Source organism: Coregonus clupeaformis, chromosome 27 (genome assembly GCF_020615455.1).
Source record: "Coregonus clupeaformis isolate EN_2021a chromosome 27, ASM2061545v1, whole genome shotgun sequence".
In the NCBI taxonomy this organism is placed as follows: domain Eukaryota; kingdom Metazoa; phylum Chordata; class Actinopteri; order Salmoniformes; family Salmonidae; genus Coregonus; species Coregonus clupeaformis.
The window spans coordinates 15,116,801-15,132,973 of record NC_059218.1 but is presented as its reverse complement, the minus strand read 5'-3'; the positions used below and the strand labels follow the sequence as shown (position 1 = coordinate 15,132,973).

General features: G+C 43.6%; 1 protein-coding gene across 2 annotated transcripts; it reads right to left on the bottom strand.

The window, feature by feature from the left end:
* Positions 1-8,129: 8,129 nt before the first annotated feature.
* LOC121541547 (RNA/RNP complex-1-interacting phosphatase) lies at positions 8,130-13,724 on the bottom strand. Of its 2 annotated transcripts, none has more exons than XM_041850624.2 (10): positions 13,567-13,724; positions 12,573-12,623; positions 12,371-12,446; positions 11,663-11,794; positions 11,460-11,583; positions 11,303-11,363; positions 11,151-11,197; positions 10,996-11,071; positions 10,751-10,885; positions 8,130-9,303 (listed from the first exon to the last, which is right to left on the bottom strand). In XM_041850624.2, exons 2-10 carry the CDS (start codon positions 12,605-12,607, stop codon positions 8,895-8,897), a joined length of 1,095 nt encoding a protein of 364 aa, XP_041706558.1. In that variant the 5' UTR covers positions 12,608-12,623; positions 13,567-13,724; the 3' UTR covers positions 8,130-8,894. The 2 variants fall into 2 exon arrangements, with proteins under 2 accessions (XP_041706558.1, XP_041706557.1); XM_041850623.2 differs by lacking the exon at positions 13,567-13,724 and adding an exon at positions 12,877-13,255.
* Between the last annotated feature and the right edge of the window lie 2,449 nt (positions 13,725-16,173).

Here is a 16,173-nt window from a genome sequence, read left to right as displayed (position 1 = left end):
AGGTAGCTACGCGGAGGAGCTGACCAAGGTGCTGATTATTCCAAGATTTGTTTTATTATTTCAAGGGGTGTGACATTTGGGCTAAAACGAGTATTATAAACTGGGTGGTTCAAGCCCTGAATGTTGATTGGCTGACAGCCGTGGTAAATCAGACCTGCATACCACTGGTATGACAAAACATGTACAGTATTTAAAATATTTCACACATTTAAAGTGAAATTTGATCAAATCAAATAAAAAGTCAAATTGTATTTGTCATGCTTTGTAAACAATGAAATGCTTATTTACGGGCTCTCCCCGACGATGCAGAGAGAGAAATAGAGAAATAATAGAAAAATAATAACACAAGGAATAAATACACAATGAATAATGTTAACTTGGCTATATATTATATAAACTCAATACATTAAGAAATACTTAGGAATGATTACCTGCTGCATTCAAAGATAACCAACCTACAGCACTAGACTAAACTTCACGAGTCATCCTTTTGGTATTGAGAGAGAAACATGGTAATGCTTTCACTGATTGCACATAAAGGAATATAGTTCCTATATGATAGAGTGCTTGCTTTGTTATGCAACTGATCTTGTGTCCTTTCTGTCATCCTGTGAACCCCTTTAATTGCTGCTAGCAGCTATATTTCAATTGTTCTGTTTCTGTGATACTCAGAGGCTGAGACATTGGCAATTGAGCTAATATGACCACAGGAGGTTGGTGGCACCTTAATTGGAGAGAAGGGTTCGTGGTAATGACTGTAGCGGAATTAGTGGAAAGGCATTAAATACATTGAACACATGGTTTGATGCCATTCCATTCGCGCCATTCCAGCCATTAATATGAGATGTCCTCCCCTCAGCAGGCTCCACTGAATCTGACATACTGGTACGACCTAAGGTGGCTGCAGATATGGGCGATATAGGTGCAGGTGCCATCAGACATTTACAGTGCCTTGCAAAAGTATTCATCCCCCTTGGCGTTTTTCCTATTTTGTTGCATTACAACCTGTAATTTAAATGGGATTTTTATATGGATTTCATGGAATGGACATACACAAAATAGTCCATATTGGTGAAGTGAAATGAAAAAAACAACTTCTCAAAACATTCTAAAAAATAAATAACGGAAAAGTGGTGCATGCATTTGTATATATATATATATATATATATATATATATATATATATATATATATATATATATATATATATATATATATATATATATATATACACACACATACATACACACATACATACAATGGGGAGAACAAGTATTTGATACACTGCCGATTTTGCAGGTTTTCCTACTTACAAAGCATGTAGAGGTCTGTATTTTTTTTTATCATAGGTACACTTCAACTGTGAGAGACAGAATCTAAAACAAAAATCCAGAAAATCACATTGTATGATTTTTAAGTAAATAATTTGCATTTTATTGCATGATATAAGTATTTGATCACCTACCAACCAGTAAGAATTCCGGCTCTCACAGACCTGTTAGTTTTTCTTTAAGAAGCCCTCCTGTTCTCCACTCATTACCTGTATTAACTGCACCTGTTTGAACTCGTTACCTGTATAAAAGACACCTGTCCACACACTCAATCAAACAGACTCCAACCTCTCCACAATGGCCAAGACCAGAGAGCTGTGTAAGGACATCAGGGATAAAATTGTAGACCTGCACAAGGCTGGGATGGGCTACAGGACAATAGGCAAGCAGCTTGGTGAGAAGGCAACAACTGTTGGCGCAATTATTAGAAAATGGAAGAAGTTCAAGATGACGGTCAATCACCCTCGGTCTGGGGCTCCATGCAAGATCTCACCTCGAGGGGCATCAATGATCATGAGGAAGGTGAGGGATCAGCCCAGAACTACACGGCAGGACCTGGTCAATGACCTGAAGAGAGCTGGAACCACAGGCTCAAAGAAAACCATTAGTAACACACTACGCCGTCATGGATTAAAATCCTGCAGCGCACGCAAGGTCCCCCTGCTCAAGCCAGCGCATGTCCAGGCCCGTCTGAAGTTTGCCAATGACCATCTGGATGATCCAGAGGAGGAATGGGAGAAGGTCATGTGGTCTGATGAGACAAAAATAAAGCTTTTTGGTCTAAACTCCACTCGCCGTGTTTGGAGGAAGAAGAAGGATGAGTACAACCCCAAGAACACTATCCAACAGTGAAGCATGGAGGTGGAAACATCATTCTTTGGGGATGCTTTTCTGCAAAGGGGACAGGACGACTGCACCGTATTGAGGGGAGGATGGATGGGGCCATGTATCGCGAGATCTTGGCCAACAACCTCCTTCCCTTAGTAAGAGCATTGAAGATGGGTCGTGGCTGGGACTTCCAGCATGACAACGACCCGAAACACACAGCCAGGGCAACTAAGGAGTGGCTCCGTAAGAAGCATCTCAAGGTCCTGGAGTGGCCTAGCCAGTCTTCAGACCTGATCCCAATAGAACATCTTTGGAGGGAGCTGAAAGTCCGTATTGCCCAGCGACAGCTCCGAAACCTGAAGGATCTGGAGAAGGTCTGTATGGAGGAGTGGGCCAAAATCCCTGCTGCAGTGTGTGCAAACCTGGTCAAGACCTACAGGAAACGTATGATCTCTGTAATTGCAAACACAGGTGACTGTACCAAATATTAAGTTCTGCTTTTCTGATGTATCAAATACTTATGTCATGCAATAAAATGCAAATTAATTACTTAAAAATCATACAATGTGATTTTCTGGATTTTTGTTTTAGATTCCGTCTCTCACAGTTGAAGTGTACCTATGATAAAAATTACAGACCTTTACATGCTTTGTAAGTAGGAAAACCTGCAAAATCGGCAGTGTATCAAATACTTGTTCTCCCCACTGTATATATACACTGCTCAAAAAAATAAAGGGAACACTAAAATAACACATCCTAGATCTGAATGAATGAAATAATCTTATTAAATACTTTTTTATTTACATAGTTGAATGTGCTGACAACAAAATCACACAAAAATTATCAATGGAAATCAAATTTATCAACCCATGGAGGTCTGGATTTGGAGTCACCCTCAAAATTAAAGTGGAAAACCACACTACAGGCTGATCCAACTTTGATGTAATGTCCTTAAAACAAGTCAAAATAAGGCTCAGTAGTGTGTGTGGCCTCCACGTGCCTGTATGACCTCCCTACATCGCCTGGGCATGCTCCTGATGAGGTGGCGGATGGTCTCCTGAGGGATCTCCTCCCAGACCTGGTGCAACGTGGCGTTGGTGGATGGAGAGAGACATGATGTCCCAGATGTGCTCAATTGGATTCAGGTCTGGGGAACGGGCGGGCCAGTCCATAGCATCAATGCCTTCCTCTTGCAGGAACTGCTGACACACTCCAGCCACATGAGGTCTAGCATTGTCTTGCATTAGGAGGAACCCAGGGCCAACCGCACCAGCATATGGTCTCACAAGGGGTCTGAGGATCTCATCTCGGTACCTAATGGCAGTTAGGCTACCTCTGGCGAGCACATGGAGGGCTGTGCGGCCCCCCAAAGAAATGCCATCCCACACCATGACTGACCCACCGCCAAACCGGTCATGCTGGAGGATGTTGCAGGCAGCAGAACGTTCTCCACGGCGTCTCCAGACTCTGTCACGTCTGTCACGTTCTCAGTGTGAACCTGCTTTCATCTGTGAAGAGCACAGGGCGCCAGTGGCGAATTTGCCAATCTTGGTGTTCTCTGGCAAATGCCAAACATCCTGCACGGTGTTGGGCTGTAAGCACAACCCCCACCTGTGGACATAGGGCCCTCATACCACCCTCATGGAGTCTGTTTCTGACCGTTTGAGCAGACACATGCACATTTGTGGCCTGCTGGAGGTCATTTTGCAGGGCTCTGGCAGTGCTCCTCCTGCTCCTCCTTGCACAAAGGCGGAGGTAGCAGTCCTGCTGCTGGGTTGTTGCCCTCCTACGGCCTCCTCCACGTCTCCTGATGTACTGGCCTGTCTCCTGGTATCGCCTCCATGCTCTGGACACTACGCTGACAGACACAGCAAACCTTCTTGCCACAGCTCGCAATGATGTGCCATCCTGGATGAGCTGCACTACCTGAGCCACTTGTGTGGGTTGTACACTCCGTCTCATGCTACCACTAGAGTGAAAGCACTGCCAGCATTCAAAAGTGACCAAAACATCAGCCAGGAAGCATAGGATCTGAGAAGTGGTCTGTGGTCACCACCTGCAAAACCAGTCCTTTATTGGGGATGTCTTGCTAATTGCCTATAATTTCCACCTGTTGTCTATGCCATTTGCACAACAGCATGTGAAATGTGTTGTCATTCAGTGTTGCTTCCTAAGTGGACAGTTTGATTTCACAGAAGTGTGATTGACTTGGAGTTACATTGTGTTGTTTAAGTGTTCCCTTTATTTTTTTGAGCAGTGTATATACACATACATACACACACACACACCTGTTCTGAAAGGCCCCAGAGTCTGCAACACCACTAAGCAAGGGGCACCACGAAGACCAAGGAGCTCTCCAAACAGGTCAGGGACAAAGTTGTGGAGAAGTACAGATCAGGGTTGGGTTATACAACAATATCTGAAACTTTGAACACGGAGCACCATTAAATCCATTATAAAAGAATGGAAAGAATATGGCACCACAACAAACCTGCCAAGAGAGGGCCACCCACCAAAACTCACAGACCAGGCAAGGAGGGCATTAATCAGAGAGGCAACAAAGAGACCAAAGATTACCCTGAAGGAGCTGCAAAGCTCCACAGCGGAGATTGGAGTATCTTTCCATTGGACCACTTTAAGCCATACACTCAACAGAGCTGGGCTTTATGGAAGAGTGGCCAGAAAAAAGCCATTGCTTAAAGAAAAAAATAAGCAAACACGTTTGGTGTTCGCCAAAAGCCATGTGGGAGACTCCCCAAACATATGGAAGAAGGTACTCTGGTCAGATTAGACTAAAATTGAGCTTTTTGGCCATCAAGGAAAACACTATGTCTGGCGCAAACTCAACACCTCTCATCACCCCGAGAACACCATCCCCACAGTGAAGCATGGTGGTGGCAGCATAATTTACATTTACATTTTCGTCATTTAGCAGACGCTCTTATCCAGAGCGACTTACAAATTGTGGGGATGTTTTCCATCGGCAGGGACTGGGAAACTGGTCAGAATTGAAGGAATGATGGATGGCGCTAAATACAGGGAAATTCTTGAGGGAAACCTGTTTCAGTCTTCCAGAGATTTGAGACTGGGACGGAGGTTCACCTTCCAGCAGGACAATGACCCTAAGCATACTGCTAAAGCAACACTTGAGTGGTTTAAGGGGAAACATTTAAATGTCTTGGAATGGCCTAGTCAAAGCCCAGACCTCAATCCAATTGAGAATCTGTGGTATGACTTAAAGATTGCTGTACCCATCCAACTTGAAGGAGCTGGAGCAGTTTTGCATTGAAGAATGGGCAAAATCCCAGTGGCTAGATGTGCCAAGCTTATAGAGACATACCAAGAGACTTTGCAGCTGTAATTGCTGCAAAAGGTGGCTCTACAAAGTATTGACTTTGGGGGGGGGGAATAATTATGCACGCTCAAATTCTGTTTTTTTGTCTTATTTCTTGTTTGTTTCACACACAAAAAATATTTTGCATCTTCAAAGTGGTAGGCATGTTGTGTAAATCAAATGATACAAACCCCCCAAAAATCCATTTTAATTCCAGGTTGTAAGGCAACAAAATAGGAACAATTCCTTGGGGGGGGGTGAATACTTTCGCAAGCCACTGTAGCTCTAACTTTGGAGCAATATGGCCTATCAACTGTGTTCCAATTGACCCTTCGCTAAGCCCCAGAATTTTGGCCAACCAATTGCAGAGCTCCAATGGATAGCAACTGTTGTCGAGTCTGACACCTCGGTCAAGCCCACATTTTAAACGCATGAAAGACAGTGAGGGCAGTGGAGAAAATAGTTTTCTTCAAAAATAAATTGTTTAAATGGCTAAAATAATTTAACAATGAACCAGGTGTACTTGCTACTGTGATTACTAATTTAAAAAGGCACGCGCACATCTGAGCTATCTTTTTTGTAAGTGCATGGTAACAGCTGAGTAAAATGAGAAAAAAAAAGGTCTGACGAAGGCCTTGAGGCCGATGCATAGAGCTTAATGAAGACCGGTGATACTTGCAGGAGCAGTGTACGGGTTTCTTATTTTTTCTCATCTTATTCTACAGTGATTCCTGAAATGCAGAACCTGTTGGATTATTTTTCTAATCTGAAATTATACTTTTGTTACATTATTTGCTAGCTCAGCTGGTAAGCTAATTCTGTCTCAATGACCACCAAACATTGCTAATGCTAGCTAGCTAGCTAGCTAGCCAGCCACTTAATATAACTTGTTTTCTCAAAATGGTTGTTAGCCACGTTACTAATACAACCCCCATCAGGATATGATTGGAGAGCAGTAGTTTGCTCCAAAAGCGGTTGTAGCTTTGACTTTGTGCTGACAGTGAATTCAGAGCCATTCAGTGGCTAGCCACACTACAAAGATCATTTTACGAGGTTCACGTGAAGCAATTGTGATGACAGTCCACCACAACATACCCGAGAGTTTCCTGATTAGCAAGGTGTAGTCTGTGTTTAATTTAATTGTGTATTAAAAACACAGTTTGAGATCATTGTGATGGGATTTCGCGAGTGGTTAGAAGGGGGAATTGGGCTTTATGAAAAAAATGATATCCGAGGTTGCAACAGTATGCAAGGGGAGCGGGGCTTAACAAAGAGGCAATTGCATCTGAAAGCTGAGACTCAACTTGGTATAGAGACATTGGCTATGTTTCCATTAACTTGTCCAGTGATTTTTTTGTCGACATTAAAGTTTGCATAGAAATTATGTGACAATTGCCTGCTGTGGTGTGTTTAAATTTGTACTATCGTGTCGATAAAAACAGCTGGATGTAATGACGCCACACACCGAAAAATGTTCTCAAACCTAATGTCGAATACAAATGTAGTGGTTGAAGTGTTTCCATTACCCATTTAGGCAAATTGCGCATTAATAGATTGGCGACAGCCTGTATGCCCTCCCACTTATCCATTTCATGTCTCAGGTAGGCCTATAGCCTGCGAAAGCCATAATGTATAGAATGCAATAATTGACTAATATTTGACATATTCTAATCATTCTCATGTGCCAACGTATCACCACGGTCCGTGCCATGGTGAAACTTGCACTCCTGTAGATCTGAAATAGCCTAATTGGATGGTGAAACTTGCCAGCCAACCAGAAAAGCAAGGCGAAGCAATTCAGGCATTCTTGAAAGTCAGGACAATCCTTGTCCTGCAAAGAAAACAAATATATAGTTGAAAAAATGTATTTTGCAAGCAGTAGGCATTTAGAATTAAATGAGTGGAGCTTTAGTTACTCAGTGACAACAAGTGCCCCACGTACCTGAAGAATTATTCAGCAATAATCATTAGAAAAACCCTATTTCCATAATTTCTCTCAATAAAGTTTGACAAAAGAAAAATCCACCCGTCGAATGGATAAAAATGTTGTCGATCTTTAGAAAGTCCTATATCTGCCGTTTCCATTAAACATCGCAATTATTATTTTTTTGCGACATTGCCTTTATCGAATAAACCTGGGCCAGTGGAAACCTACCTATAGACTGGAAGCTAAATAAGTAATTAAATGTTTTAGTTAATTTTCAGTTTAGTGGCTGCCACGCCCCCCAGGCGCCAAATCTGTAGTGGTTCCATATCTATATCTTTTCAGGGTACAAACATCTACCTCTGTGCCACATTTTGTGCTTTTATCAAAGTACACTATTGAGTCACCATTTTTAATTTTAGCCACACCATTAGTATATAAAAGTTAGATTTTTGATTCCTCCATATTAACACAGACATCGCTGTAAATTGTTTGACAAAGTCCTAGAATTTCATAAGGATTTTTTAAAGGTTTTGAAATTGACCTCTGATGGTACTTTCAGGGTTAATATAATCTTAAATTCACCAGGAGACCGAAGTCTTTGCAGCAGTTCAAAAAGTATGGTTTCATTCTTGTAGTTTGAACAGTTGGAACAGACCATGTAGTTTGTTATAAGACATAGTGGCCATACAACCATGAGACAGACCATGTTGTTCCAGCTTCCAATGTTCTTTACTACATTTGATCAAAAACACTCAGAGCAGAAAAGCACATAAATGACAGTCATATATACATACATACATGACCTGCCTGTCATACATGATACATACATGGAACTGAGAGAGGGCATTAACAACTCATGTCTATGTGAAACCAGTCAGTCAGCCAACAGTCAGTCAATCAATAGTCAGTCAGTCATCTTGTTCCCAGGCACTTCCGCTCAAATGCGCGAATAGCCTGGTAGATCAACGCGTCAAACTTGGCCTTCGTTAGCTAATACAGAAAGACCGGGAGAAACTAGAGGTGCATAGGCATTGACTTAATCAGCTTTATCTACAAACCAATCATCTCTCATAACACCCTCCCCCATATGCTAGCACACCACAAGCACAGAGCCACACCTTTCGCAATCGTGTTATTTGCTAAAATAAAAAGACAAATACTTTACTCAGTAAGGCCAACTTTGAATCGTTGATGTACCAGGCTTATATGCGCAATAGCCTTGGGACAAGGTAAGTCAGTCAGTAAACAGTCAGTCAGGCACTTTATGTAAGTGAACTAAGGCCTTTCTCTCAGTCTCAATAGAACACATCTCTCAACTAAAACCTAAAATCGGTTTTTAAAAGCAAATCAAACTATTCAGCCCCCATGGAACTGTAGCAGTCAAACACACCAGGAAGCTTCACCTTTCATTTTAAAAAGTAAAAAGAAAACTAACTGCACACCCCCTCTCTCCTCTCCCCAATTTCCTCTCATCTTTATTTAGTCCTGTCTTTGCTGCGTGTGTGTTTGTGTCGTGGGCGGACTTTCCTCTGTGGGCCACTTATCTCTTCAGAGGGGAGGGAGGAGGCAGACCCCTCAGGCTCATTAGTCCATCCTTTCGGGGAGTAACGGGGGAGAACAGGGCAAGGGGAAGGGCCAGGGGGGTAGCGAATTCTCGTCCTCTCGTGATAGTGGGATGACCTCCAGTCCTCCCCTCTCCTCCTGTCTTCCTCTGGTGGGTAGGGCCTCCTCCAGTTGTTCTGTGGCTGGGGGGGTCTCCATTGGTAGTTGTTGAAGTAAGGAGGACGGGGGAGAAGGCTAGGGTGGGGGGGCCACATGCCATACGGAGGCAGAGGAGGAGGGAGGCCGTGAGTCTGGTGGTTCATACCCTTCTGGTGGAGAGGCCTGTAGAGAAAGCGAGAGAGAACGCAGAACCTTCAGACCAACATTACACATATACAGCGCATTCGGAATGTATTCAGACCCCTTGACCTTTTCCACTTTGTTACGTTACAGCTTTATTCTAAAATTGATTAAATTGTTTTTTTTCCCCTCATCAATCTACACAATTCCCCATAACGACAAAGCAAAAACAGGTTTAGAAATATTAGCAAATGTATTAAAACTTACAAACTAAAATATCACATTTACATAAGTATTCAGACCCTTTACTCAGTACTTTGTAGAAGCACCTTTGGCAGCGATTGCAGCCTCGAGTCTTCTTGGGTATGAAGCTACAAGCTTGACTCCTGCGTTGTCTTGGCTGTGTGCTTAGAGACGTTGTCCTGTTGTCAGACTGGGGCGAAGGTTCACCTTCCGTCCTGAGCAGGTTTTCATCAAGGATCTTTCTGTACTTTGCTCATCTTTCCCTCGATCCTGACTAGTCTCCCAGTCCCTGCCGCTGAAAAACATCCCCACAGTATGATGCTGCCACCACCATGCTTCACCGTAGGGATGGTGCCAGGTTTCCTCCAGACGTGACGCTTGGCATTTAGGCCAAAGAGTTCAACCTTGGTTTCATGAGTCCTTTAGGTGCCTTTTGGGAAACTCCAAGCGGGCTGTCATGTGCCTTTTACTGAGGAGTGGCTTCCGTAAAAAGGCCTGATTGGTGGAGTGCTGCAGAGATGGTTGTCCTTCTGGAAGGTTCTCCCATCTCCACAGAGGAACTCTGGAGCTCTGTCAGAGTGATCATCAGGTTCTTGGTCATCTCCCTGACCAAGGCCCTTCTCCCCTGATTGCTGAGTTTGGCCGGGCGGCCAGCTCTAGGAAGAGTATTGGTCGTTCCAAACTTCTTCCATTTAAGAATGATGGCCACTGTGTTCTTCGGGACCTTCAATGCTGCAGAAATTTTTTGGTACCCTTCCCCAGATCTGTGCCTTGACACAATCCTGTCTCGGAGCTCTACGGACAATTCCTTCGACCTCATGGCTTTGTTTTTGCTCTGGCATACACTGTCAACTGTGGGACCTTATAGAGACAGGTGTGTGCCTTTCCAAATCATCAATTGAATTTACCACAGGTGGACTCCAATCAAGTTGTTGAAACATCTCAAGGATGATCAATGGAAACAGGATGCACCTGAGCTCAATTTCGAGTCTCATTGCAAAGGGTCTGTAAATGTAAATAAGGTATGTTTTTTTTTTTGCTAACATTTCTAAAAACCTGTTTTCGCTTTGTCATTATGGGGTATTGTGTGTAGATCGATGAGGAAAAAAATATTTAATCAATTTTAGAATAAGGCTGAAACGTCATTTTTTGGGGGGAAAAGTCAAGGGGTCCCAATACTTTCAGAATGCACTGTATATAGAGACATAGCATTATGTATATAGGGGTTAGAGGTCAGGGTGCTTACACAGATTGAGATTGGTTGTGGTCATAATGCCTGTCGTAATGTCTGTCGCGGTGGGCAGGATAGTCGAGAATGTTATGCTGACTGCCAGAGCTGCCTCTGATTGGCTCCTGCTCCGACTCCTCCATCCCATCGTTACTGCAGAGGGAGGGAGGAGGGATGGATGAATAAAAGTATGGATGGACAGCGACAACGATAGAGATAGATGGATTGAGAGACCGACCAACCAACAAACACACACAAATTACCTTCTCTTTGGCCCAGTCTGTAGGTCTTTCAGGTAGTTCCCTCTTTCTATGGAGTGACCCCGCGAAGAGTTAAACACTGAAATCACACAGGGAGAAAAGATTACAAACACATGCATGCGTCCACACACCATTTTTGAAGGAGGTTCAGTACTCACACTCCACAGCCTCTTTAGGATCCATCCCATCTACATCTATCAGATACCTGAAGAGGAGAGAATGAAAAAGACAGAAAGAGAGCCAGGTTACATACTGTAAGCACATGTAGAATCTACCAGAAACTCCACAAAATCTGCTAAAAGCGCCTTACCTACAGACCAGGTAGCCTGTTCTGTTGAGACCATGAGTACAGTGTACTCCGATCAGCTTATCTTTGAAAGAGAAATAACAACTACGTAACTAACAAGACACAGACAATCCGTTTCACTAACCACCAGTGAAGGTGTGTATGTGTGTGTGTGACTGACCGTTGTGTGTGTTGTCTCGTAGGAACCTGCGGACAGCACGTTTGAAGCTAAGGATTGTGGGATCGCTGGGAACTTCATGACCAGCCGTGAAAATCTTCAGGTAGAGCACGGAGTCTGGAAGGTCCTACACACACACACACACACACACCCCCTCAGGCACTACACTAGACAGTCAGTGATTATGTATGTGTGTGTGTGTGTACCTCAGGTTTGTAGTAGCGTGTAGTAAAGGTGAGGTCTATGATCAGTCCCAGCTCCTGTCCGTCTTTCTCCATAGTCTGCATCAGCTCCCATGGACCAAATGCCTCTGAACGTTCCACATGACGACACAGGGACTGGAACACACACACACCACAGTTATTAGCCTAGTAACTACTAACGCTCCTAGCTACCAGGGATGTATTCATTTGTCGGACTCCGTTCTAAAACGTTTAGTCTGTTGCAGAATGTTTTGCAACGGAAATCATTTACTCCAAATGGAGAACGTTTTGCAACGAAAACGAGATTTTCTATTTGACAAATTCAGGTAGGTCCCTCCCTGTTTTGTTTGCTCTGTTTGTGTCCTAGAGTAAACGGTTTCTGTTGCAAAACGATTAGCAACAGACAAGACGGTTTTCCACGGAATCTGAATAATGAATACATCCCAGTATACCTATTAAAAACCGCGAAGCAACTAACACCAACGCGGTAACCCAGTGCTTAATCTCTTTTGGACAGACGGACATAACATTAATTGAGGATTTTACGCAATTACGCTAGATTTTAGTTCTGAGTTTCCGAGACTACCCAGTGCTAGACATCACATCTGGGACACACACAGCGAAGTCACTGAACTGCACCAAGTATTTCACATCAAGTACATCGTGGAGTTGAGTGACTTAGCTAACACACACACAACTCTTGACTGTTACCGGTTTCAGAGGGACTTTAAAAGCGATGAACCGCGTCCCAGATATAATCTTCCCTACGGCCTGGTAGTCTTCCCATCTGTAGGAGAGAGCGCAGGACATCAATATGACAGAGACTATAACCCTGTCCACATTGCCAATTGAGGTCCAGCTCTGGGCTAACATTAGCATTAAATAGTTACCACTTTAGATAGTGCATATTTACCTGTCCGGTATCCCGTTTTTCTTGTGAGGCGGCATCTTTTTCTTGGGTTCACTTTTGGGTAAGAGTTAACGTTACTTACACAATCAACATGATCTGTAATAAAATGTGTATTAGCCACTAGCAGCAAAAGTAAAGACTAGCTACGTCAGCTAGCTAGCTAGCGAGTTACATCGGCAACCCAGACGTATTAGAGAAAGGTATCAAAATTGTCTGGTCGGTCCACGGAAGATTAGCTAGCGCTAGCTAACTACATTAACTCAAGGCACATTTTTGCTGTAACGTCGTCAACAATTTCCTTACTCACCCCGTAAAATACGAACTCTTCTCAACCGTTAACATAAATCGTGTTTCATTTGATCTGAAAACAGAAGTCAATGTATTTAACCGAAAACAATTTAGCATAAATCGCATTCTACGTTTCTGCTGCCGCGTGTGGATGACGTAAGCAGAGTCTAGTGTATCTCCCGGGCAGAATGTCTCTGGTTTCCCCTACTGGTTTGGATGTGTTATCGCAAGAGAGGAAAACCAATTTAAACCGGAATACAAGCATAGCAGATATTGCTAGACCAATATAGACACAGTCTGTTTCTAATGCACCATCGGGTTGTCAGTCAGTGGTCTGTAATGATACGTTTGAAACCGGAGCTTCGAGGCGGTCGCCGAAATCGCTAAGCAGCTAACTTCGACTTCATTTATGACGTCCGAAGCTTCGTTTGATCACGTGGTTTTTCAAACCGTGTGTTGCAAAACGAGTACAAACAGCTTTCAAACCACCCCACCAACACCGACTATTTTGAAAATTGTTCAATGTGAAGCCACACTTTCTGCACTGTTGTTCAAATAATTTGTTTTATTTAGTCTAGTATAAGCTTCTGTCTTAAGCACCCTAATTAAAGCCATAGATTCCGTTTTTGAAAAATATTAAACTTGAAGGCAAGCATGATGTAGACCTGGTATTCCAACTGATTATAGGCTATTAAAGCCAACGACTTACCACTGCGCCACGGAGTATTGATGAAAATAGTGGAGAAAAACAACTGATAATCACCAGCAGATTTCACTAATGTGCATTGTGAACCTCCCAGTAATTAACCGTTTTTCGGCAAGCACCGAAGCCTTCAGAAAGCCTCGGCCTCCCATCACTAGTGGTATGTGTCAGTGACTGTCTGCTCCAGGCAGGTGTGTGCGTCTGTTAAGTCAGTCAGTCATCCGGGGTGTGTTAAATTCACTTTCCTAGAGATGTTCACTTCACATGTGGCGATTATTATGAGGCATTCATAACAGCTCGTAAATACCAGAATAAGACTTGGAGAAATTCACTTGAACGCCACTCCAACTGGTAATTAGTAGTGGGAAAGTCGTTTATCATCTCTGGGCTCCAACCTCTATTACATGCTGAACTCTGACGTCACATACTAAGGAAATTACCTCCATAACAGCATTTTAAATGCAACAACAAAACATTATTTATGAAAAACAATATTAATATGGTTTTTAACACTACAATTTTTTTGCAAGCATGATAGTTGTACTTTTAGTTTATGGTTTAGTTTATCAGCGTTCTCAAGGAGTTCAAAGCACGTGAATGCACACAACTCTTTGCTCCCACTTTACAAGTAGTACTTTCTGAGTATCCCACATGAACGCCGCATTAGTTATTGACTACAAACCTTGAGTACTCACACCCATCCCTAACAATAAGTCAAAATAAAATAATTACAGCAGTCTGGTCTTTGTGGTTCCTACCCTGTGTGTATGTGAAACCAGATACTTTAAATGTTCAGGCAAGTGATCATAATCTTCGGGCAACCCCCCAAAATCCTGACCTGCCTGATGGGCATGTGCCTTTCAGACCTTGGTTTAATGTCAATCCATGCAGTGATGTGATTTCTCAGAACCATTTACCCCCATTCATATAATGTGACTTTGAGTCCAAGTCATTGTGAAAGTGAAGCTACTGATGACAGTCTGTCCAGCAAGCCTTGTAAAAATGATAGATGAGCTGGTAATCAGTTGTTATAGGCTGTGGTGGAGACCTCTGTGGGCTATACTCGGCCTTGTCTCAGGATTGTAAGTTGGTGGTTGAGGATATCCCTCTAGTGGTGCGGGGGCTGTGCTTTGGCAGAGTGGGTGGGGTTATATCCTTCCTGTTTGGCCCTGTCCGGGGGTTTCTTCGGATGGGGCCACAGTGTCTCCGGACCGCTCCTGTCTCAGCCTCCAGTATTTATGCTGCAGTAGTTTATGTGTCGGGGGCTGGGGTTAGTTGGTTATACCTGGAGTACTTCTCCTGTCTTATCCAGTGTCCTGTGTGAATTTAAGTATGCTCTCTCTAATTCTCTCGTTCTCTCTTCTCTCTGAGAACCTGAGCCCTAGGACCATACGTCAGGACTACCGGGCATGCTGACACCTTGCTGTCCCCAGTCCGCCTGGCCTTGCTGCTATTCCAGTTTCAACTGTTCTGCCTGCGGTTACGAAACCCCTACCTGTCCCAGACCTGCTGTTTTCAACTCTTAATGATCGGCTATGAAAAGCCAACTGAGAGACCTGAGACCTAGGACCATACGTCGGGACTACCGGCCGTGGTGACTCCTTGCTGTCCCCAGTCCGCCTGGCCTTGCTGCTATTCCAGTTTCAACTGTTCTGCCTGCGGTTATGGAACCCCTACCTGTCCCAGACCTGCTGTTTTCAACTCTTAATGATCGGCTATGAAAAGCCAACTGAGATTTATTCCTGATTATTATTTGACCATGCTTGTCACTTATGAACATTTTTGAACATCTTGGTATGGTTCTGTTATAATCTCCACCCGGCACAGCCAGAAGAGGACTGGCCACCCCTCATAGCCTGGTTCCTCTCTAGGTTTCTTCCTAGGTTTTGGCCTTTCTAGGGAGTTTTTCCTAGCCACCGTGCTTCTACACCTGCATTACTAGCTGTTTGGGGTTTTAGGCTGGGTTTCTGTACAGCACTTCGAGATATTAGCTGATGTACGAAGGGCTATATAAAATAAAATTGATTGATTGATTGATTGTAAGAGGTGGGTAAGTCCAGAGGTGAGCTAGCACAGGTTTTACTGAGCTGGCATTCCCAGTAGACAGGAAAGACCATAGTAGAGGAATGTAAGACGGAATGAGGAAAGCATATAGAAAAGAACAGTTAAGTAATACCAGGAACTGTGATGCAACAGCATGTGATCGTGACATTTTGCCTACAGCCATCCAGGTGTGTTAGTGTCGAGGGCGTGGCTGTAGCCAGTAGCCTACCTGTCTGCCGGTTGGAACAGTGCTCAGCTGCAGTATAAAATACCTAAACACACATGAACCAGACACTCTCAGGCTTTACACTGACTGACACACAGCTCAGGTGGATATTTACCTGCTGGTGGTCTATTCAGGTGGGTTTTACCTGTTGGACCTTACCCCAAGAGGGAAGAGAGCTCACTTCATTCAGTGCTCTGATCTACACTCTTTCTATCACATTGGACTTGTGTACCGCTTTGTGCACAATATAGTGGTACATTTGTCACAGACTCGGACATAAACCCCCAGAGAGCAAGCAGAGAAGACAGGAGCACGGACACACTCCCAAGGGATGGGTAGAAATC